Source organism: Hippoglossus hippoglossus, chromosome 9 (assembly GCF_009819705.1).
Source record: "Hippoglossus hippoglossus isolate fHipHip1 chromosome 9, fHipHip1.pri, whole genome shotgun sequence".
Taxonomy (NCBI): Eukaryota; Metazoa; Chordata; class Actinopteri; order Pleuronectiformes; family Pleuronectidae; genus Hippoglossus; species Hippoglossus hippoglossus.
The window spans coordinates 10,482,712-10,506,069 of record NC_047159.1 but is presented as its reverse complement, the minus strand read 5'-3'; the positions used below and the strand labels follow the sequence as shown (position 1 = coordinate 10,506,069).

General features: G+C 42.4%; 1 protein-coding gene across 2 annotated transcripts; it reads left to right on the top strand.

Annotated features, from left to right (window-relative positions):
• Positions 1 to 5,942: 5,942 nt before the first annotated feature.
• On the top strand, positions 5,943 to 21,814 carry mapk4 (mitogen-activated protein kinase 4). Of its 2 annotated transcripts, none has more exons than XM_034596751.1 (9): positions 5,943 to 6,088; positions 7,535 to 9,013; positions 9,639 to 9,814; positions 15,725 to 15,869; positions 17,420 to 17,502; positions 18,600 to 18,678; positions 18,917 to 19,130; positions 19,216 to 19,381; positions 19,870 to 21,814. In XM_034596751.1, the coding sequence occupies exons 2-9, from the start codon at positions 8,647 to 8,649 to the stop codon at positions 20,836 to 20,838; spliced, it is 2,199 nt and encodes a 732-aa protein (XP_034452642.1). In that variant the 5' UTR covers positions 5,943 to 6,088; positions 7,535 to 8,646; the 3' UTR covers positions 20,839 to 21,814. The 2 variants fall into 2 exon arrangements, with proteins under 2 accessions (XP_034452642.1, XP_034452643.1); XM_034596752.1 differs by lacking the exon at positions 5,943 to 6,088 and adding an exon at positions 6,097 to 6,999.
• Positions 21,815 to 23,358: the final 1,544 nt, after the last annotated feature.

The following is a 23,358-nucleotide window of genomic DNA, read 5'->3' as shown; positions in this document are numbered from 1 at the left end:
GTTGCAGTCACAAAGAAATTCCTACAGGTGGCGTTAGGAAACCTGCTCTGAGTTTGAATTCCTTTACCAGCAGTTGTGGTGATGAGGAGACACGAAACACCTCATGTGAATTAAGTAGAAGATGAGAATACATATTAAACATTCAGCTGTTTCATGCATTCATGTATAAATAAGGTAATCCACCATTGCAGTAAGTCTGTTTTCAAGCTGTGGCATAAATAGGTTGTTTGCATGTTTTTGAGCTCAAAGAAACAAATGGAATAATTATTTTCCTCCCTCATAGTAACCAAACTCTTTCATAATAGTTACTCGTGTCAGAGTTTTTTATAACTGCTCTGTGGCTGATAATGTGTAAGACGCCCGCTGATGTAAACGACCCTGTCTCAGCCTGTGTCCCTCTCATATCTCCTGCCTGCATATCTTATTCAAAGCATATCCTCACTGATCCAGGCTGTTGGCATTTGGACAGGCCAGTTCTTTTCACAGTGATCTGTTGGCACACACATGCTGAGATAACCTTGTCAGCCCTGAGACCCGTTCTCTTCCCTCCAGCCTCCCTCGCTCGCTCCTGTCTGTTTTTCTGAGCTGTCCACTTGTGATGGGATCAGCTGAGACGGATGTTTGATGCCAGGTCTGAACAGGGAGGTTATGGTGTCGGTTTCTCGCTCGTATTCTCAAGAAGAATATTTTTATTTATTAGCTTCTGTAGTTGTGAATGAAAATAATATTAATAAATTAGTGGAAAGAAGTGAAATAATAAGAAAAATGTACGACTAAAATGTAAAGAAAAGAACAGTCAAAATAAAATAAAATAATATAACAAGATTTTCCTAATGAAATAGAAAATAAGTGAAAACAAATCAACAGAGAAAAAAAGTATTCTGAAAACATGAACAAAATTTATAAAACAAATTCACAGCAAGTTTAAAAAAGAAAATATATAACAAGAAAAAATAAAGTGAGTGAAAAGTGAGAAATAATTTCCCCCCAAAATTTGAAAGTTTGAAATCAATGAAAAAAGAAAAAAAATCTGACAAAAAGAAAGTAAAGAGAAATGTATGAAAAGTCAAACAAAATCATAAATATGTAAGAAATGTAAAAACAATGAATGAAAATGACAGGAAAGAAAATCAAATGAAGAAAAATTAAACAATAAATGAAAAATATAATAAAATATAAAGAATAAATGAGACAAAGTAAATTAAAAAATAAAATAATAAATACCCTTGTATAGGAAAGTGACTGAACTGGAGTGAAAGTGTTAATTCACCGAGGTAAGATTTGTGTTTGTTTTGTCATTGCAGCGTTTTCTGTTCCCTTATGAATTATCTCTACTCACCACATGTGGCCCCTTCCTCTGTATCTCTCTCCTCTTTGGGCTCTCCAGATCCGCACACACCACAAAAGGCACTCGGAGCAGGCCGACCACGGCAGATGTTGTCACAGTGACATTTCAGCCTGACCTCTAATTTATTTATTTCTTTCCTTTTTCTACTTAGACAGGAATGTGTTGGGGGGAGGTAATCTGAGGAGGACACACAATGCTGCTGCTGTGCTGCCGTCAGACGCTCGGAGAGGAAGACTGTTTCTCTGTGTTAGATCCAAGAACCCTTCTCCAGAGAATTCCTTCATGTCTCCTGTAACATGTCTGTTAGGAATTTGTTTTTCTTTTCTTACGTATCTCTGAGATTTAGCTTTGAACAAGTCAGAAAGACCCCTGCTTTGCACAAATAGTTTATGTCTGAGCTGGATCACGTGGTTGATAAAAGGGGATATTTGCTGTTTTTTATGGGCTTGATAAAATGAAAAAAAGACCAGCGTGTTACTCGTTTTTATTAAGAAATAATACAGACAAATAAATAACTAGTTTCAGGGTTTTATTTGGATTTCTCCGCTTCACCTTTCTTTTTAGGGCAGACCCATAAATAATGACATCACATTGTCGAGACCAGGAGCAGGTGTTGCTGACAACGTGTGTGTGTGTGTGTTCTGTAAATAGCCGCCCACCACCAACACTGTGATGTCTCCATTTGTCAGATGCTATCAGTATTAATGAGAGAGGTCATCCAGAAAAGAGGAACAGAAACACAGAGCAAAGACTCAACAGGACAGAATGAGCAGCAGCAGTCCACCATCATCCTTATCTGTCATTTTACAAGCCTAATATGTGCACGTTGTTATATGGGAAATACTCAAGTCTCTCTGTTTATTGTTTTTTCCCTAATCTTGTTTTCTTTACTTCTTTTTTTTTATGTTTCTTGTAAGTAGACACTTGATGATTTTCACCTCCGCCAAGGAAGTTGTGTTTTCTCCCTGTCTGTTGTTGGTTCTGTTGTTTGCAAGCAAGATAAGAGAAAAACTACAGGACGGATTTCCAGAAAACTTGGTGGAAGGATGAAGTATGAGGAATACTTTTCTCAGCTTATAGCTTTACCTCTATCTTCAACTCTGATGTACATTGTCTTGTATGTACATCTTAATTTCCACCATGCAAAAGATATTTACCACATTGGCAAAAAGGTACATGTGCCTCTTTTTTTTTTAAGTATTTCTTTTTTCATATATATATCGGAGTAAATGTGATTTTGAAAATGTTGCATGACTACGAAATAGTTTTCAATGTTTTTCAAACAAGTAAATGAAATGACCTGATACCTGACATTATACAATACATAGTATTATAAATCTGTATATGACACTTCCTGTCCTCTCCACGTGTACTATTTGCATGTGTGGGTAGGGGTCCGTGGTCATGATAAGCTGCTATCCCATCGTTGTGTTGTAAATGACAGCAGGTTGAGAGGTTGTAGTATTTCAGAAGATGTGTCAGTACAGTAAAATATAAAAAACACACACACACAAGCGACACCGGAAAGTGATGTTTGATGCCTTCATGATTATATAAAACACCCCTGAACTGCAGCGCTGTTGGAAACAGTTAACAAAGGTAACTTATCACAGCATCAAAAGAGCTGTTACAGTCATGATTGAGTGTGTTTGTCAAATTAATTTTGACCTTTCATCATTTTGTCCTGCTGAATAAAAACAGCAGGACAGAGACTTTGTTCCTGATGCAGCTGCAGCAAAACTATTTAACAATTTCCTTTTCACTACATTCCTCTTTTAAACCTGACTTGCCGACACACATGAAAGGAAGCATGCCACACGCCTGGAAGATATAAAACTACAAGTCTGTTTCAATCCGAGCGGCTTCGCTGTATTTTACAGGAGGTACGAGAAAAGCTCCCCCTTGGCAATCAGAGAGAAACCACAGAGCCAGCGTCTGCTTTCATCAGACTGATGCATTACACAATTCATTCAGCAAACATTCTCCTTTAAAACAACACATTTATTAATGGTGATCCAATTGGCAATAAACATAAATATGTAATAAACACAACAAAGATCTTCTGAGCCATTTACAGCTGCTCTATGGTGCTGAAGGCTGACGTCCAAAGGATCCACCATGTCTGAACATCTTCTCCCTTTGACTCATTTGTCTCCTGGTTGGCGAGAGATGAGAGCGACATCCTCAACACTGCTTGTCTCAGGACGCTGTTGTTCGCCATTTCCTCAGATATCTCACTCACTGTGGCAGAAATGACAATTATCCCCTTGTCTCTTCTCACTGACGGAGTCATAACACCAGTGTGTCACTTTACACGGGCTTCATTACACTGCGTTGCTCCTGGGTCTCTGTTTTCTTCACGGCCTCGCTCCTCTTTTTTAATCCCTGTTGCTGTAGAAACTCTGCAAACTCATTATCACACTCACCATGACCTGTCTTCTCTCTCTCTCTTTTTCTTTCTTCCTTTCTCTCACTGTGCTGATTCTCATAACCGCCCTCCACAGGCTACAGGACTTTGTAAATCAACAGACTTTTATAAAAAACAGCCATCGGGCTTTGCAAACATTGGAGGAGCCTTTCTTTTTGTTACGCCTTGTGATGCTCTCTCCATCCTCACACATGATCCACACGAGTTCAAAGGGAGTTGTCAGCAGTGGTTGTGGGTTCAGAGAGAAATCAGAAACTAAACTGAGACATGACGATCATAATAATGATAAGGAACAAACCAAAGCGATGATAAATCAAACAATGCTAATGCCTTAAATGCACCGTTGTACTGTACTTAGGCACATTTTATAATGATCATCGTCAGCACTGTTGCAAGAGGCTTGTTGGTTCAAATCCTGGTTCTGCCGGGGCCTCTCTGTGTGGAGTTCATATGTTTTTCCCATGTCTCCGCTTACTCCAGCTTCCTCCCACAATCCAAAGACATGCAGATCGGAGCCAGCTTGTGAGTGTGTGAATGTGAAAGTGTATGTCAGTGCTGTGATGAGCTGGTGCCCCCCCATGACCCTTAAAGGATAAGCTGTATAGACGTTGGATGTACTTTTAGGGGTAAGTGATGTAGCTGGTATCTGATATAAACCCTCAAACTGGGTTTTTAACCTAATAAACTGTTTAATGGCTTCATTTAATCTTGACCAGCTTTACCACAAGCAATCACACATAAGTCTATCTTTTCATTTTGTAATTTCCAGTGAAATTAGGCTTCAAGTGTGAGTCATCTCTACTTTTAATGGAATGATATATGCTCATGTGATCTCGTACATTCAATTTCCGCTATGACTGTTATCTCTTTGCAGTGTAGGCTCTCTGCGTTTCTCTTCTACTTGAGCAAACTATTATTTCCCCCTCGAGGGCCCATCCTGGACATGGTGGCATGTTCATTTTCTTAAGGCTCCTCTCTGGCTTCCTCTCCTGGGGAATCTCAACCCCAGTAATTCTGTCAGGATGACAGATGACCATGATTATTTAACCTATAACGATCAGGGAAGAATAGGTTCAGGATTTCCTTCAAATAGATGTAGACTGATTTCCCGCCTTATTACCTCCACCTAGGATGTCATGTTTTCACCCTGTCTATTAGTTTGTGGTTTTGTACATGTGTTTGTTTGTAAGAAACGTGGTAGAGGGATGTGGTGCGGATCCAGATCAAGGTGCAGATCCAGGAAAACATTACATTACTTTCTACGAACAGGATCTTTTTTGATACTTTCAAGAAAAAATCTGGCATATTTAGGGGACTGATATCTATGAGTGTGTGCAATTTGGTGAAGGCTAATAAGTGGCATTCTAATATTCTAATGGCTTATGACTTATACAAGCTAATTTTCTGTATGACTGCTATCTCTTGGACTCTTTGCATCCCGCATTTGAGCAAAACTATTATTTTCTTTTCAAGGTCCCATCCTGGACATGGTGGTGGCAGATATTCAAAGGCTCCTCTCTGGATTTCCTCTCTTGGGGAATTCAGTCAGGATGATAGATCACCATGATTATTTAACAATCAGACAAGAATAAGCTGAAGGCTTCTTTAAATACATACAGACTGATCCCCCCCTTATATTATTATCGTTATTATTGTCATTATTATTATTATTATTATTATTATTATTATTATTATAGTGTTGGATGTGTAAATTTGGAGACCCAAGTTCAACCAAGTTCAGGGGGATGCTGAGAGAGAGAGAGAGAGAGAGAGAGAGAGAGAGAGAGAGAGAGAGAGAGAGAGAGAGAGAGAGAGTACCTCATCATCAGTGGTGCTGTGTGTGTGTGTGTGTGTGTGTGTGTGTGTGTGTGTGTGTGTGTGTGTGTGTGTGTGTGTGTGTGTGAAGCCTCTCAGGTCTGAATGTAGTGTGTCGGGGGGGGGGTGATCCCTCCTCTCTCCTCTCTCCTCTCTCTCCTCTCGGATCCTCCGCTGACACAGAGCGGACAGTCGCCCACACAGTACCCGGCTGTAACTAACGCATCCTCCGGCTTATCTCATCTCGGCGGATCACCCCCCACGACCACCTCCTCCTCCAGCAACCCGTGCCTGCTGTTACCCCCCTCATATCACCATCTGAATCACAGACACACACAGAGAGAAAGAGAGAGAGAGAGAGAGAGAGAGAGAGAGGGAGAGAGAGATGCTGCCTCCCTCTGTGTGTGTCTCACTTTCTAGCTTCTTCCAAGGACCCGTATCTCCTGCTCGGATCTTTGTCTCCGGCTGCGGCGGCTGCTGATGCGCGTAATACTCCGGTGGGTGCTGCTCCTTATCTCGCCTCTTTCTTTCTTTCTTTCTTTCTTTCTTTCCTCTTGTTATCGCGGACAGAACAAAGTGGAGCTGCAGTTCGAGTGGTGGCGGAGGGACCGTAAAGAGAAGCGGCACAGGCCCCTTTGTACTTTTCTTTTCGTGCCTTATCAGAGGCACTTCCATCCTGTGTTTTTGTTCCGCGAGGGGCGTCACTGGAGCGCATGTTGACACACAAAGGCGGCTGCACGAAGCCAGTGTGCGGAGAGGATGCAGCGTCTCCCTGCTCCAGACAAACGCCTGTTAGGAAGTGCAATGTGAGAGAGAAATTAGGAATAAAAACACAAGGGGCACAGCTGCACGAAGCCAGGGGGGGGGGGGGTGCACCCCTGTTTGCACCCATCTGCTATCACCTACAGTGATATTAGCCCAAACCAGGTCAAGAGTACAGTTTCATTTTCTGTTTTTACCTCCACAACCCAAATTACAGGCTATTCAAACCCAATTGTGTCATTTCTAACCCTGGTCACATTCACACCATATTTCATTGCACCGGATTGAGAAACTGTTAATAATTCTTATTCATAATGTATAATATCGTTGCATAACCTGAAGAAAGATATGGAGAATAAATGGGAAAGAGAGAACAGCAAGTGCCATCTTCTGTGGTGATGCATTATTTATAAAGTTAGCCCAGTGCTGCACCTCCCACCCAGCACCACTGTCAATGCTCCCGCTCCCTCCCTGTCCTCACCTTACAGCCTCCGACGGACTCAGGCTAACACCAGTATGTTTGGAAGTTTGTTATAAAGCAGGAGTGCGGCTTCTTGGTGCTCGTTCCCCATTTCTAGCAAGAAGGACTATAGAGAGAGAGAGAGGAAATACTGAAGGTGGCCTCCAGGCCTTCGACAGCAACAAGGTTTGTTTCATGGATTGATGGATTGTTTGAGTTCTTGCAGCTCGCGGATCTGAGGGTGCAGGAGGTTCAAAGCTTTTATTTCACACCAGGAGTGGAAATATAAGAGCTGAAATACATCTGTGCAGATTCTCAGTCGTTCGGGTCACGGTATCTTCAGGACGTTTCCCCTCTCGTCCAAAAGGCTTCCTCAGATCTGCCTGTATGTCCACTTGTACAACTCCTGACAATAAGAGCTGAAAGGAAATGAACTAATACAAACTTGACTTTCCAATGACACAAATGTTACTGTGCTCCATTGTCTCTCCGCTCTGAAACATCCACAGCTTCTTGTATCAGATATGAAAACCTCATTGAGCGGATGTGACTTCCCTCTCTGAGCACATTCAATTACTGGTGTAGATTAGGTTACACTGCCATTCAGTGTTATGCAACGGTAACTCTCCTGCGTCGCAGACCCTCATGACACACAGCCACTGTTGCTGTGTAACTTTCATCTTCCTTTGTCTCTCTGTTCTCTCTCTATTTCCTCCCCCAGGAGCAGCAGCAGATGCACTGAGCAACGCAGCTATTAGCAGCCTTATCTTTCCACGCCGGCCTGATGCTAAAATCCCCACATTCATGAGAAGGCAACAGGAAGCAGATTACTGAGGGATTATACCACAGATTCCGGATTTGCCCGCTGTCCAACCGTGGATCTCACTCTCAATGAACTTGTGTGACTGGGTGCCGACTTACTGACTGACTGAGACACTCTGGTATCATGGAGGAAGAGGAGGAGCCGACAGAGTCTCATTGAATATAAAACGCACGACTCCGCCTTCTCCCCCCCCCTCCGATTCTCCTGCCTCAGCATCGAAGGCTTCGAGCGGCCAATGAGGATTACGGACTTGTAGCAAATAGCAGAGTGTGCAGAAAGGGAGAGGAGTGCAGAGCCTGTTGCTGTCCCATGATGCATCTACACATGAAAGAGCAGGATCAGCCACACAGAGGGCTGTTTCTATGGATACCCCTGCCCTGGGTAGTATTAATAAGACTCACTGATATTCTGACTATCTGTCCGTGAAGGAAGTACAGAGATTATTAGTGTCTCCCTGCAGCAGACTCCAGCGTCAGATAACATCCGTACAGCAGTGAAAGGCAAATTCATTCTTTTTAGAGTTGGACATGTTCTGTAGATGCTTGAACAAAATATGTTCAAATCCGTAGGCGCACAATCATTGACTAAAGCAAATGTTAGAAATCGTTCCACTTGGCTTAATATATTTTGATCCTTTCTGAGGGTCCTTTTTGTTTGGGGCCCAGCCACTCCAGTGCAAATGTGAACATTGACAGCAAATGGTTTGATAAAATTGAGATTTAATAGGAATCTGCCCACACAGGAGTCGAAGAGGAGGTAAAGTGATGCACAACTTGTTCTGAGGCCTGAGGAATCATTCAATTTCTGGGCTCCTAAAACTGCCACAATCTTTCGCCAGACTAGTCTCTGCATTGTATTTTTGGCCTTGGCTACACGATAACAGATCCATATGCACTCGCTACCCAAAGAAATGTCTAGTTATGATTCTGGACTCACCAGCAAGATGTGGCACCAGACGATAACACAGCAGTTTTAATTAAAGAAATTGTGGAGATCCAAACTGAGCAATCATGGCCAGACAGGACACTCCCCTCTTCCTCCATGGCTTTGACCTCAGTGGTCACTTTGTTGACCTTCGACCTCTCGGCACAGGTGTCACCGGCCTGGTGCTCTCAGCTGTGGACCAGCGCAACGGACAGCGCGTGGCCATTAAAAAGCTGGTGATGCGCGACGCCGTGACGGTGAAACATGCCCTGCGGGAGGTCAAAATCACCCATCGGCTGCACCACGAAAATGTGGTCCAGGTTCATGAGGTCTTGGCACCATATGGACGCCCGCTGCCCCGAGACCCGACCCAGCTCAGCGCCCTGTACATTGTCCAGGAGTGCATGGAGACTGATCTGGCTCGGCTGCTGGAACAAGGACCACTACCCACAGGTATGGGGACCAAAAATCTCACTTAAAGGTTCACCTAAAAGTTTTCCTCAAACTATGAGCTATGCTAAGATGCGATAGACACAATCCAATGTGCTAAAATACACCAAAATACAAAACAATATGATACCATATGATACAATAAAATACAAAAGCTTCAGAAAAGCCACTAAATGGACCTTGTGATTATTTCCTTGATTCCTCTTTCCAACGTCAAGAATGAACTTTGAACTTTGAAATCAATCTATACCCAAAAGTATCACCACAGGTCTGGTATGATACACTTGAAACAATACTGGTCAGATACAAATCTCACTTCAAGGTTCACCAATAGTTTTACTGGAGTTCTGACTCCAATTGACAAAGCAATACAATATGATAATATGATACGAAACAATACAATAGGAAATTATACAATACGAAACGATACGTTACGACACAAAATGATACGCAACAATTCGAAACGATAAGATTAGATAAGATAACAGAGATAGGATACAACACAAAATGTATGGATATGATTTGTATTTTTTCATTCATTCTCTCATTCTTTTGAGTTATAATCACACGTTATAACTGTAAGTACAAGACGACAGTGTCCTTATATCTGACTTTTGTCCTTGCACAGGTCACGCCACTCTGCTGTTCTACCAGCTGCTGAGGGGCCTGAAGTTCATCCACTCAGCGAACGTCCTGCACAGAGACCTAAAGCCGGCCAACATATTCATCAACACGGACCAACTGCTGCTCAAGGTCGGAGACTTCGGGCTGGCGAGAATAGTCGACCCTCGCTATTCTCATAAGGTAAACGGCGAGGAGCGCAAAGAGAACAGACAAACACATAAACAGATCGTGTGAGGCGTGTACAGTTTATGGTTTATACAGTGTTATCTCTTGTCATGGAAATCTGTCTCAGGGAGGTTTACAGTGTTTTTACATGCATGCACTGCAGAGTCTCCTCTTTTAACTGTATTCTGATTTCAAAAATGTTTATGCATAAAACTTTCTAAAGTGTTAAAACTATAAATGGTTGGCTCAGCTGTATACTGATAATTGGGCGAGTTATTTTTTGAAGTGCTCATCCACAAGAAAAACACTTTTACTAATGAGCAGAAATGACATGCAAGCTGGAGCTTTAGAGCACATGCACAGACTTTTACAGCCGTAACCTAATTACTCTTACTCATCTTTTTTGGGGCATGCAAATGCAGCCCATGTGCCAAGTTCAATTTCTGACGAGAGACCAATAAATCCCTGTGATCATTAATCTTATTTGGTTCACGCTCTCTTGACAAGTTTCATGTTTATTTTAGAAATGTACCATCTTTAGAGGATGAGCCAGCTTAAATCTTCAGATCTCTGTCCACGTACTGTTGGTTGCATTGATCTTGACATGTTTAAAAACTTTTTCATATTTGTTCCAAAAGAAAATCATACTGTAAATATTAAAGTATGTATTACACTGAGATGTGTCATTCTCCTCTGCTCTGACACAGTGTGGGTTGCTCTGCTACTGATGAATGAGTCTATAGGGAGATTATTGTCATATTAAAACCTTATCTCTGGAAAGAGATAGAAACTTCCTCTGTAAGCTCTGTCCCTGTGTGGTTATCAGACAGCTGCTCACAAGCCCTTGTGTTGCAATGGAGACAGTACGAGGTGGAAACTGTAGAAAAAGAATCCTCTTGTAGAGAATCAGCAGGCCTGCACATCACTGGTCTGTATGTGACAAAAATAAAAGTTGTATAAAGTATACCTACAGCCTAATACAGTCAGACTTTAAAAATGTCAAACTTTGAAAAGTGTGTGAGTGCTGCAGCTCCTGAAGAGACTGAGAAGCCGTCTTGTTCTCTTTGACCAGTTTCTCCAATTACACATCCTCATGTCTAATGTAGCCGACCGGTGTCTTTCACAATGGGCCTCCTCTCCAGCTCAAACCCTGCTATGAACATCGTCCTCCCATTCCTGGTATCAAGTTCTGTGCTAATCAAACCCTGTGATTAGCCTGTCTAATGTAGATGAAGGCTTGTGAGAGATTAATGGGACAAGTTACTGCTCCGCTGTGCCGAGTCATTATGCAAGGAGATCCCACAGCAGTGCTGTTACACTGGCAGGGCAGGATGTGTGTGTTGATTGTCATTGTTTTTTGTGCTCTCTGGGTCTGTGCATGAGGAGAGGAGCCGTTGTGAAAGGCGATCTTTGTCAGCCCAGAGCACGGGACTGGGGGGACCAGCTGGGTGCAGACACAGGAGGTGCATTTGGAGGGGGGGGGGGGGGGGGGGGGGGGTTGAAGGGGAACGACTGGAGGGGGAGGCACAAAACAGATGAGGAGCAATGGTGAGAAATTTTGAGTCGTGGAGGGGTGAGAGGAAGAAAGGTGAAAAGTACAAGAAGACACAAAGTGCAAAGAGGAAAAACAAGGAAAGGGAGGGAGGCTTAATACGTCGAGAGGGACGAGTTTGAGTTGTGCACGGCAACAGAAACCAGGTTTACACGCTGTGTGTGTGTGTGTGTGTGTGTGTGTGTGTGTGTGTGTGTTTGGGTGCACACACACTGTGTACCTACATAAACCTGTGTTCTCTGTCAGAGAACACAGTGTCCAGAGTTTACACTGGATAGATAGATAGATAGAGAGACAGATAGATAGACAAACAGACAGATAGATAGATAGATAGATAGATAGATAGATAGATAGATAGATAGATAGATAGATAGATAGATAGATAGATAGATGTGTAGCAGTGTTTTTGATGATGTGTGTGTGTTTGTGTGATGATGTGTGTGTTGTGTAGCAGTGTGTTTTTGATGATGTGTGTGTGTTTGTGTGATGATGTGTGTGTTGTGTAGCAGTGTGTTTTTGATGATGTGTGCGTAAGATGATGCTGGGGCTATTTGTGATGCAGTGTTGACACCAAAGCAGATGCCTGCAGTGAATCTGATAGCATCATTTCTTTTATTTAATAATGCAGAGCTGTGCTGCTTTTTCAGAGGTTTGTGGTAATGGATGAGCAGCTCTGACTACAGCTGAGGAGGATATTCATAAATAGTGGTAACTCTCCAATTGGGCTATAAAACAAGACCGGGCTCATTTATACTGCACTCAGATTGGTTTTAGATTGTGTCGCGTGTGACAGTAAAATTGGCTGGTGTAGATTTATAGTTCTCACCATGAACGATCTTTTTACTATTCCTGTAATTGCCCCAAAATTTCCTTTTCGGGCCTTTGCCATTTTTATACACTTTCTTATTGCCTCTACAGTATCTCACATGGTCAGTGTGTTCACAGCAGTTTTGTCAGCTCACTGTGACTCTGCAGTGAATTGAAATGAGGCTGTTTGACGAGCTGTCTCGAAGAGCGCCTCCGACTACACACAGACAAACATTTACTCAGGTGAGGGGAGATGATGGAGAGCAGGAAACAGAGGCACAGAAAACATTATTTGTGATGTTGTTTGCAGTCTGCGCTGGTGGGAGCTTATGGCGTCTCTCTGCAAGTGTGTGTGTGAATGTCACCTGCGGAGGTGTCGCTGAAGCCGCCCAGAAATAATTCATGACCTGGATGAAGGATAGAAGGATACGGGGGGGGGGGGGGGGGGGGGGGGGGGGGGGGTAATAAAGATGAGAAGAAGGGACAAACATAAAGACACAGCACGGTTAAAAATAAGCACAATGGAGCAGAAGCTGGCGAGAAAAGAAGAAGGGAAGAAACAGGAGAGAACGGAGGTGAGGCATGCTGGGTGAGGAAAAGTGAGAGATAGGGGGACGTGTGAAGAAAAGAGGGAGGGTAGCAGAATGAGAAACACTGAGGTGAGGGGGAGTTTAGATTGAGGGAAATGGATGGAGAGGAAAGTAGGAGGTAATGCAAAGACGGGTTCGTCTCTGCAAGACTGAGGAGGTGATGACGGGGCCGAGTAGGACGAAAGGAATGAAGAACAGGAAAGGAGGGGGGGGAAACCAATAAAGCTTTTTTATTCCTAAACATCTGTGAAAATAATGTGTGAAAAATTTCAAGAATATGTTTCTTTTTCTGTGCAAAACACTTTCCAAGCTGTTTTATGACCGACTTTATTATCATCAGTTATATCAAATAATACTCCAGCCATGAAAAGGAGCCATGGAACATTGCCTGTCCTTGAAAGTCACTGAAAGCAGAGCTCATATTTAGACAATGATCAGGAAATGTGGGAGAGACGGGGCGACACAGAAGACAAGGAGAGAGCATGTTTGTCAGACCTTCACTGAGCACTCAGCATCAGTTTCTGCTCTGTCATCTACTGGCACACACACACTCACAGAGGAGAAAAGGCACAGTGATGAGGGAGGAACATGGGGGGGGGGGGAAGGTGCAGCGAGGGCAGAGTGGGCCTGGAGAGAGGGAGAGAGGGAGAGAGAGAGAGAGAGAGAGGGAGAGAGAGGGAGAGAGAGGGAGTTGAGAGCATAAAAGGAGTAGGTGAGAGACGCACGATGATGGGGTGAGGAGAAGAGGAATGACAGGGGAGCAGAGGAGGCACAAGAGGAGCATAGGTGCGAAGAGACGAGAGAGAGGAGAAAAACTCAGGGAGCTGTCAAAGTGTTCTCAAGTCATAGCTTTTTATTAACAGCTTTAATAGAGCCGTGGATCTATCATTCAACACAATGTGGGCCCCTCAAAAAACCTCATAGAACCATTTTTGACATTTAAATAAGAGATAAATAAATAAGTTCTATTTAGGGGCACATTGTTGGAAGTGATTGAAAGAAGTGATGTGTATAAGTGGGAACATTGGTGTGGGTGGCCCACAAAGGATGAAGGCTTTGAGTCATCCCTTAACCTGCTGATTTATATACAATTCACTACTTTTTATAAACCATCTCCGAAGACAGAGAGGAAACTCTCTATTCAGACGTGAATTAAGTATACATCCATTTTTAGGTTAGACCTAAAAATATAAGAATCGGAGGGGCTATGCCCTCTGTAGTGCCCTCATGTTGTGGTGGTGTTAACTGTAATTTCTGACATCCATCTTGAGTATTAAAGCTCATCTGGGCCAGGTTAAATCCACTGATGTCTATACAGCATCAGCCTAAATAGATCAAAGAAGAAGTCCCAGATAGAGCGATAGAGTGATGAATGGTGAGACGGGAAATGGAAAACAGAGGATGTAAGGAGGAGGGGTGATGGGAGAGCAGAAGTGGAGGAGAGCAGTGAGGGTGGAGGTGGTAGAGAGATGAAGGAAACTATTGTAGATACTTCCAAAAAGGAACCCTGCCTCGTTTTTGGGGGCTCATATTCTAACGAAAACATATTTTGGTGTGCTGACAAACGTATACAAAAATAGATTTGTCATCATGAAGCAATTCACAGCAACAAATGTATATGTATAAAATATATAATAACAACAATATACAATCTATGGCGTAAACCCAGTTGTAATTATATTTTGTGATATAGTATCGTGACTGGATAGAGATCCTAGAAACGAGGTCAGAAAACAAATGTGATGTAGGAGGAGTAATTTGTAAGAGGCAACAAGAGCATTGATGGTAACAACAGGCAAAAGCATCTCATAAATAAATCTGGTTAGCGTGTGTGAGTATGTTTGCCTGTGGCTCATCTCTATGCAGAGCATCATCAGCGTTATTCACAAGGTGAACATTTACAAAAGTAAGAGTCAGGAGGGAGCTGTCTCTAAATGAGAGGCCGCATGTTGTTGTACAGCAGAGACTCAAACACTCAGTGGAACTCAGGGTAACTGCAGGTCGAGATTCAGGGAATACATTTTCTGCTGCCGAGCGTATTCAGAAGCCAGTTTCGCAACATGATGAAGCCTTTGTGGGTGTAAATCAAAAATATCCCCTTTTTAGCTCAAGGTTTTCTTCAACTTTTCTTCATGATTGCGTGCTGTATTGTGAACATGAGCAATCTGAACTCCTCCTGTATGCAGATGACTGATGGATTTATTTTGATCATTGTGTCATGCACATTATGCGCCCAGCCTAAAACAGGCTTACAGACGCCATTATTTAGTACAAGAAAGAAAGAGAGAAGCCAAATATACAAAACAAATAAACCATCCAGTGGAAGAGTTCCTGTTCCCAGCTTTGCAACTAAAGAGCTTTTACTCGTCCATAACTTTACTGCAACTTACGATACAGTGCCATAACTGGGCTTGATTTGAATACATGTTTGTAATTTTGGTTTTGACACCGTATCTTGTAACCATTTTTCTCAAATTGTAGCAAGTCAGTTTCTTCTAATTGTGTTCAAGCTGCATAATACACATTTTATTTCCATATATTCTAATTCAGCTTCTTCAAAAACCTTTGTATTAACCCTGTTTTCAGACAAAATAGGTTTTTTGGTTTGGTTTGTTTGTTTGTTAGCAAGATAACACAATAACAACTGAAAGGATTTCCAGGAAACCTGGTGAAAAGATGGGACAAGGGAAGACGTAAGAAGACATGACAATTTGGTGCGGATCTGGATAAGGGGCCAGATACAAATCTTTGTGAATTTCCAAAGAAATAATTCATGGATCCTAAAGAAAAAAATTGAATATATATATAGGGGACTGTTATCTATGTGGAATTTGGAGCAGCTTGATTCAATTCAAGAGGACTGTTCGGCCTTGATGGAGGCGTGCACTGCATTGAGTGACATTCTAGTTCTGTTGCACTTTCCTTTTTTTCTTCTTGTATTTGATCTCTCACTCTCCACTTCCCCTTCTTCTCCAGGGCTACCTGTCTGAGGGCCTGGTGACTAAGTGGTACTGTTCCCCCCGTCTGCTCCTGTCCCCCAACAACTACACCAAGGCCATAGACATGTGGGCCACAGGCTGTATACTGGCTGAGATGCTGACTGGACGCATGATGTTTGCAGGTACCTTTATACTGTTTGCCATGCAGTCCGCCATCAAGACCTCCACCCAGGTCAGCACGACCGTGATGAACAGAAACATTATGAAATTGCTTATCGTAAATTTGATGGCAAAAAACTATGATCATATCATTAGTAGTCAGCAGAGACATTTCATTACTAAAAGACCTTTTGGGGAAATGTGTTTCGAGGAACTGGCAGGTTTCCAGATTCACTTTCAGGTATTTTTGATTATTTTGCCCATCTGTGTGGTCTGGTGTGTTTTACTCTCATTTAAGTACATTTAAGTACATATTATGTAAAAATATATTTAGATATGAAAAGTTTGTTCGGGTGGTCTTACGGCACAAACATAGAAATCAGTCGTCTGTGAGCAGCTACATGAATAGATAATATAAATTGTATTAAAACACATCCTTTGTGTCCCACATTAACTTATCTGAAGTTCTTAGTTGCAGAGATGCAAAGGAAATTGTCTAGCGACTGTTTCAAAGTATGAAAGGTGGCATCAAATAAGAGCTGAGGAGAAATGTCTTCCCACTGTCCTCCACTAAAGATGCTTCCTTCTCTTGTTCAGCAGGCTGCTTCTTTGTCTGACCGGAATAACAATGATGAAAGATGTAGTTTGTCATGACAGGTTGATTTGACCTCCACCAGCCCCGCTACACCACAGGAGAGATGATGTCATAAACTCACTGGCATTATTGCTTCCCTGGTGTTCTGCTAGAAAAATGGATTTTTGACTTTCTTCTCACTTAACCACCACAGGTCACATGGCACGATTTATTTTGGTTTAGAGGCGAAGCAATGTTCTCTCATCCTAATACACTTCAACTGCTTGTTTATTTCCTTGAGGGGCCAGTGTGTTGATATAGCCCCACCTGCTGGAGATCTGGGAATTGACTCTGAGCTAAAAAGCTTTAAGCATGTTGCACTCGTTCACTCTTTCACGTTAGTTTTTCTCCATCAGTTGTCAAAGGTAGAACGCACTTCCCCCAGAAGTGAGCTTCATTATGTCCAATTCCTCCCAGGTTGTAGATGCGACCCTCATCAAACGCAGGTTTAACATTAGGATTAATGTCCAATATTTTTAGTTGTATATTTGTAGAATATATATTAGATTTAAGGTTAGGGTTAGGGTTGTCTAACAGGGTTAGGGTTAGGGTTAACCCTAAGTCTTGTCTAACAGATTGAAACTTCCCTGGTGCACAAAATGCTGTGACCTGCTGTGGAATCACAGAGACATGAAAAACCCGAAACAAGCTAGAAATTACAACCTTTCCCCGTAATTGGGTTATTTCTTCTTCAATAGATCAATTGTCGGGAGGATAAAAATAAAATGAGGAATTTTAATTTAAACAGCAAATATAATATTTGTGATTTATCATTGCAAATTTTGTAGAAACTGATTTTAATTTGACCATGTCCTTGTCTGGACAGCTCACAGCTCCTAATTATTCCTCTTTGATTTTAACTGGCCTTTTTTTCTGCTTATGTAACTGATCGTCCGTCTCCTCCTTTGCTCGCCTCTCGTTGGCTGATTCCCTCTGCAGGAGCTCACGAGCTGGAGCAGATGCAGCTGATCCTGGACACAGTGCCGGTGCTGAGAGAGGAGGACAGACAGGACCTGCTACAGGTGAGACCTCACATTGAAGATGAATGAGTGTTGTTCAGGGAGACTCCACCTCCGCCATATCTGAAAGACTTTCTTTGTAGAGGTAGAAAACAGAGTGAGCACTGAGGCAGAATAATAATGGTGATCAAATTAAATATATATAGTTAGACATTCAGTTGACACTGCTGCCCCCTGCTGTTCTTATTTAGTAACAACAACAATTCATCCTTTAAAACAACAGAGCCATAGTAATACTTCAGGCTTTAAACATTTAATCTGATTAGAAGACAATTAACCTACATGAAACATCGGACATTAAATAAAGGTTATTAAACGTTGCAAGTTGTTTAAGAAATGCTAATCAAAACGCTGCTGAGAGACGGAGAGAATAAGTGAATTTAAAGTCCTCTTTCAGTGAAAATCATGTTTTCAAACATATTAACATGTCCCCCTTGTGCCTTTCATATGATCAAAGATGTAGTGTCTGCAGTGTGGTTGTTTATTTCCACCTTAACACTGCAGTTAACAAATATCAGTCTGAAAAACCACAGATTCAGACAGCCCAGATTTGTGACGTAACAATCCTTAGAGCAGGGGTCATAGGTCCGAGTCACAGAATGAGAATTTTTTCATGACAAACCTTTCGAATGTTTAATTTTGAGGAACACAGGAGGGTGTAAGAAGCTGCACTTTAATAAGTGCCACTAGATGTTCATCCACTGCCTCACTAAAGATTGTGAGACCTTAAATAAACTTCTGTCAAACCAAGTTATTGCTGTGAAACATGTCGGATCAACATAAACGCTATACACTTTGAAATTTATTGAATTTACATTTTACAAAAGACAAAAAAGTCCTGTGATATGAAATATATTTTAAAAAAAATTGATGGTTGGCCATCATCTGTACATTTTAAAAGGGGCAGTCAGTCAGGGTCAGTGTGTTTGTGTGGGGGAGAGATGATGAGTGAGGTAAAGATTAAAAAACCACCAAGCGCTCAGCCTGTGCTTTGCTTTCAACTAGAATCTGCTCGATAGTAGGAACAAATTAACAGGGATGCCTTAAAGGTTCCTCAACAGAACCATGCACATCTTAACCCCACTGTCATCCTTCCTCAGGTGATGCCTTCATATGTCAGTCGAGGATGGAGAGTCAAGAAGCCCTTCTCTGAATTGCTGCCTGAAGTGGATGCTCAGGGTGAGCAGAGGGAATCGAGCAGTGCGATGAAGAGGACGGTCAAGCAGTATGAAATAGAAGGGGGGACAAATAAGCGTAATGGTTTCTCTGAGCTGTGAAGGATAGAGAGAGGATAAACTATAGTGTGTAGAGGTTTTGACGCATAACGTTATATATAATGAAACAAACATCACGGTTGTTGCATTTTATTCCTCCTCCTCTTCCTCCCTCACTCATCCCCTCTCCCTCTCCTCTCCAGCTGTGGACTTCCTTGAGCGTATCTTGACCTTTAACCCCATGGATCGGCTGACGGCTGAAGCAGCCCTGTCCCATGCCTTTCTCCAGCAGTACTCCTGTCCAGAGGACGAGCCCACCTCCTCGCACCCCTTCCACATCGAGGACGAACTCGAGGACAACCTCATCACCGAGCAGAGCCTCAGCAACAGTCAGGCCTCCAGCATCCACTGGGACAGGTGTGTAGGCTCATGTTTTAAATGTACATACTGTGAATAAATGTTATTATAAGACTAATAGTGCTTAATTTCTACCTTCCTGCAGGTATGAGAACAGTTTATCAGCAGATGTGTGTTGGCGGCAGTCGGGCGGGAGGTGCCGCTGCATGCCCCCTGCCCACGCGTCCTCTGACCTTGGGGACACGACGGAGGATGAGGAGGTGCAGAGGGACCCCCGTGCCAATTCCACCTCACTGTTAGAGGAGGCGCAGGTTTTTCTCCTTTTCCTTCTTTCGTTGTCATTTTCTCTCGTTCTGACTGATTTGTGCTTGAGGCAACATGATCTTATTTGAATGAAATGCGCGTTGAGAGTTGTGATGAAGCTGATGAAGCTGATAAGGTTAAAGGTGATCAACGAATTAGCTCATGGCTGCAGCCTCAATATCACAGCATTGTAAGATTATATTCTTTAAATAATTTTATCTGTTTTTGATTTGTTTTTACCATTGTTATTCTGCATATTTCTTGCAACATCCAGCCTGGTCTGGTACACTGTAAATGCATTGTGGGTCTTAAAAGTTACCATCACTGTACTTTTTTCAGTGTCTTGAACTTTATGATGTCAAATTTTATTGCTGTTTCAATTAGTAAGAAATCAATATGAGTCAATGAAGTTCATCACATAATACAACCAGAATTGATTCCTCACTTTATCACCATCTTCCTCCCCCACCTGCTTCCCTCTGTCTGTCTTTAACAGGTGGACCCACGGAAATATTCCCACAGCAGCTCAGCTGAACGCTTCCTGGAAAACTCCCACTCCTCTCTGGAGCGGGCCTGTGGTTTGGGGCAAGGGGAACTGGACTGCGGCCGCTCCTGTGACTACAAAGTGGGCTCTCCCTCATATCTGGATAAAATTGCCTGGAGGGAGGGCAAGCCTCAACACTACTCGGAGCCTAAGCTGATACTGGATCTGTCTCACTGGAAGCGCAACACTAACATCCTCCCTGTGCCTGCTGAGCCCATCGGTGGCAGCATGGAGGACCTGGGAGACATGAAGGAAGAGGAGGCAGAAGAGGAGGAAGAGGAGGAGACGGGGGATTTGTTCCAGGAGATCTCTCGCTGGGTACAAAGCACCCAGTCCCGTCTGCACTCGCCCACTCCCAGTCCATGTTTGGAGCCACATTCACCCTCCTGCTACACCTTCTCCCCCCCTCTCCCTCTCTCCCCGACTGATCTCCCAACTCCAGTCTTCCACTACACAGAAGTTGTGCGGCAACCGTCAGCTGATTATGATGAACACAGACTAAGCCCATATCCGGCTCTTACATCTTCCTCCAATTCCCTTCCCTCTCTCCTCCCCACGTCTCCCACCTCTCCCCTTCCTCCTCAGTCACCTCCAACAGTTTCTCCCCCCATCTCTCCCCTACTTTTTCCTCCCTCAGAATCTCAGCCCCTTTCCTCTACTTCCTCCATTTTTCCGCCTGTCAACGAGGACTCCATGGAGTCGCTTCCTGTCAAGCAAAAGGATCGTCTATTTGACCTGGATGTCTTCATATCCCGAGCACTGAAACTGTGCAGGCAGAACAAGGAGAAAGCAGACGGAAAGAAAGGAAGGGAGAAAGATGGAGGGTGGAGGGACGAGAGCAAACAGCCGAACATTAACAGAAAGGTGCCCAGGCTTCCAGAGTACAGGACTCCACCACCACCACACACCCCTAACTCTTGATGTTTAATTTCAGCTTCAGGCCGAAAACATTATTGCATCATGACGGGCAACATTTCCAAATGCTTTACATGGTGAGTATGCTGCTTGAACACAAGGCCTGAGTGTTTTCAGCAACTTATGTTGACTAAAAACCTCACTGAAACAATCCTGCAGCTTTGTCAAGATGTCCTCTCAGGTCAGAAGAGGTCAGACAGCATTTGGGGTAAATATAAATAACCATGCTTATAGCAATGAGTTGTCTGATGTGAGGGTATTTAGAATCAATGAGCTAATTTATGTTTGCGTAATATTTGAATTTCTATTATTTGTCAAGTTTAAGATAAATTTGACTTGATTACAGCTTATTTTGCAACACAAATTTCTAACTAATGACTTCTAGGGAACAGTTAATAAGAGGTATGCAGGCTATTGATAACTAATGGAGAGGTATCACTTGGTTTAGTTTTGCTCTGGTTTTGTTTTTGCTCCTGCTGAGTTTCAATCATTCAGTCATTTCTCGAAACGTCCGGCTGTCTTCCAAAGGTGATGTTCACCAAATAATGAAAGTGACACAAGAAATGCTTCCTCCATGTTTCTCTGAATGTATTAACTGAAAAGTAATCAGTCAAATTATGATACATGGAAAAACCATGAGGCTTTTTATTTGTTGATCCGTCAACAGTAACTTGATGAGCTCTGTCACTGATTCATGCCTTGTAAACTTGTATAAAACTCTTGTCTTATTTAATTCTATAATATATTTCTTAAGACTATTGTCTTGATATCGTGTCTGAAGTATTTTAGTTTTATTAGTTGAACGCTGGAGCAGTTTTATGTTAACTTGGAGTGAGTTGTATTCTGTGTCATGTGAAATGCTCTGTTGTTGTAATTTATGATTTGTTCAGCAGATTGTGCTCTAGTTTGATTGTTAATAGTTTAATATATTTTCTGCCGGAAACTGGGGTCATCATCTGCTGTTCACTTAACTGTGCTCTCCTCTCTGTACCGGACAGACAGTCATCTGTCATCATTCATCGTTGGCCACAGAAATCTCAAACAACATCAGCATTTATTTTGGAGAATGTAGATCCTTTGCAGCTTTTCTAGGAAATGATTTGTACTCAAAATGTCTCAGTGCCACCCAAAAAAATTTGAGATATGGTGGCGAAAATAAATCAAGTATATTTTGGTATTGCTCAAACAAGGCAACCAAATCAGGTAAAAGATACAATCAGATGCCGATGAAGGCCATTGATTTGTGTCACGAAAACTCAATCGTGTACTTCTGACATTCATTTAACTTACCAAAATAATAAGGTAGTGGTTGGCAAATGGAAACATAGAAATTTTGGTTACTCTAGAGAAGAAGTACACTTGAATTCATGTGCCCCTTATTCTGTAGAGGAAACAGTTTCCCTTATGCTCTGCTGTGGCTGTACACATGCAGCCCATAGACAACAGTCCGTGGGCTGTAAATACACAAGGGTACAGCTACTGGAAATGTCAGAGGTCACTGACATGTTAAAATAAACTTCCAGGACAGATACACCGCCCCAAAATAAGAAAACATTCAAGCTTCAGTCCAGCATCTGAGACCCAAATCTGACGAGAATTTCTAGTTCAAGTCTCTCATGACCTCTTAGATATCAGCTAAATTAAATTAGTCTATAGAATCCATGCAAGCCACACTCAGAACACTATGCTTTTGTTTGCAGGATTTTATGTTCTCTTTCCAAGCAGTTTGCAGCTGTTAACAGGTACTGCACATATAACCTTGCGAAATGCGTACTTCCATAATATCCGCAGCTTTTATACGCATTGTGGCCAACAAACACAGGATATTAGCAGATCATCACTTGCACAACATAGTATGACTGCCTAAGGATTGAGCCATATGGGAGAAATGGTAACGGTGCAACTTCTGATACAGCAAAGCCAGGTGTGTTCTTTTATATTCACATAAGACATGAAGCACATTTAGAGTCACTAGCACATTTAGAAATAAAGGTTTTCCTCAGTGAGTACTGATATTCCACCACTGTCAATGTTCATTTTAAGGTTTTAACCAGGGGCAAAAGATTGCTGGACAAACTGACAAAAGGGTGAAGTGCAAAACTGTCCATTTTCAAGTCCAGAAGCTTTTAATTATTTATTAAAAAAAATCAAATCTGTTCTGTAGTTAAACTAATCAAAATAAATCAGTTTTTTAACCTATACAGGTCTAATGATCACATTTTGCATCATACAGTTTCCTCTGCAGGTAACCTAAGCCAGCAATAACACCACTGACTCATAACACACTGTAACACATGTGGTTACTGAGCCTGAGTTAATTCTTTTAAATGTGTGAAGCAATGTAGAAAATGTGCCTCAGTACACCTCAATGCTTCCAGCTTGCTGAATGTAACATATCCTCCTCTGCTGTCTGCATGGCTTTTCACAGATATTCATATCGCTCGAACTCTGTTGTTTTTACTACGTCACTTTGTGAAACTGTCATATTTTTATGGGCTCTGATTTCTTTTGCACAGAGGCTCCAGC

What these genes read in the sequence shown, in the direction of transcription:
- mapk4 (XM_034596751.1), top strand. Translation starts at nt 8,647, where the DNA reads ATGGCCAGACAGGACACTCCCCTCTTCCTCCATGGCTTTGACCTCAGT. An exon ending in TGGACGCATGATGTTTGCAG is followed by an intron (nt 15,870 to 17,419) that starts GTACCTTTATAC and finishes TTCCCTCTGCAG; the next exon opens with GAGCTCACGAGCTGGAGCAG. An exon ending in TCCAGCATCCACTGGGACAG is followed by an intron (nt 19,131 to 19,215) that starts GTGTGTAGGCTC and finishes ACCTTCCTGCAG; the next exon opens with GTATGAGAACAGTTTATCAG.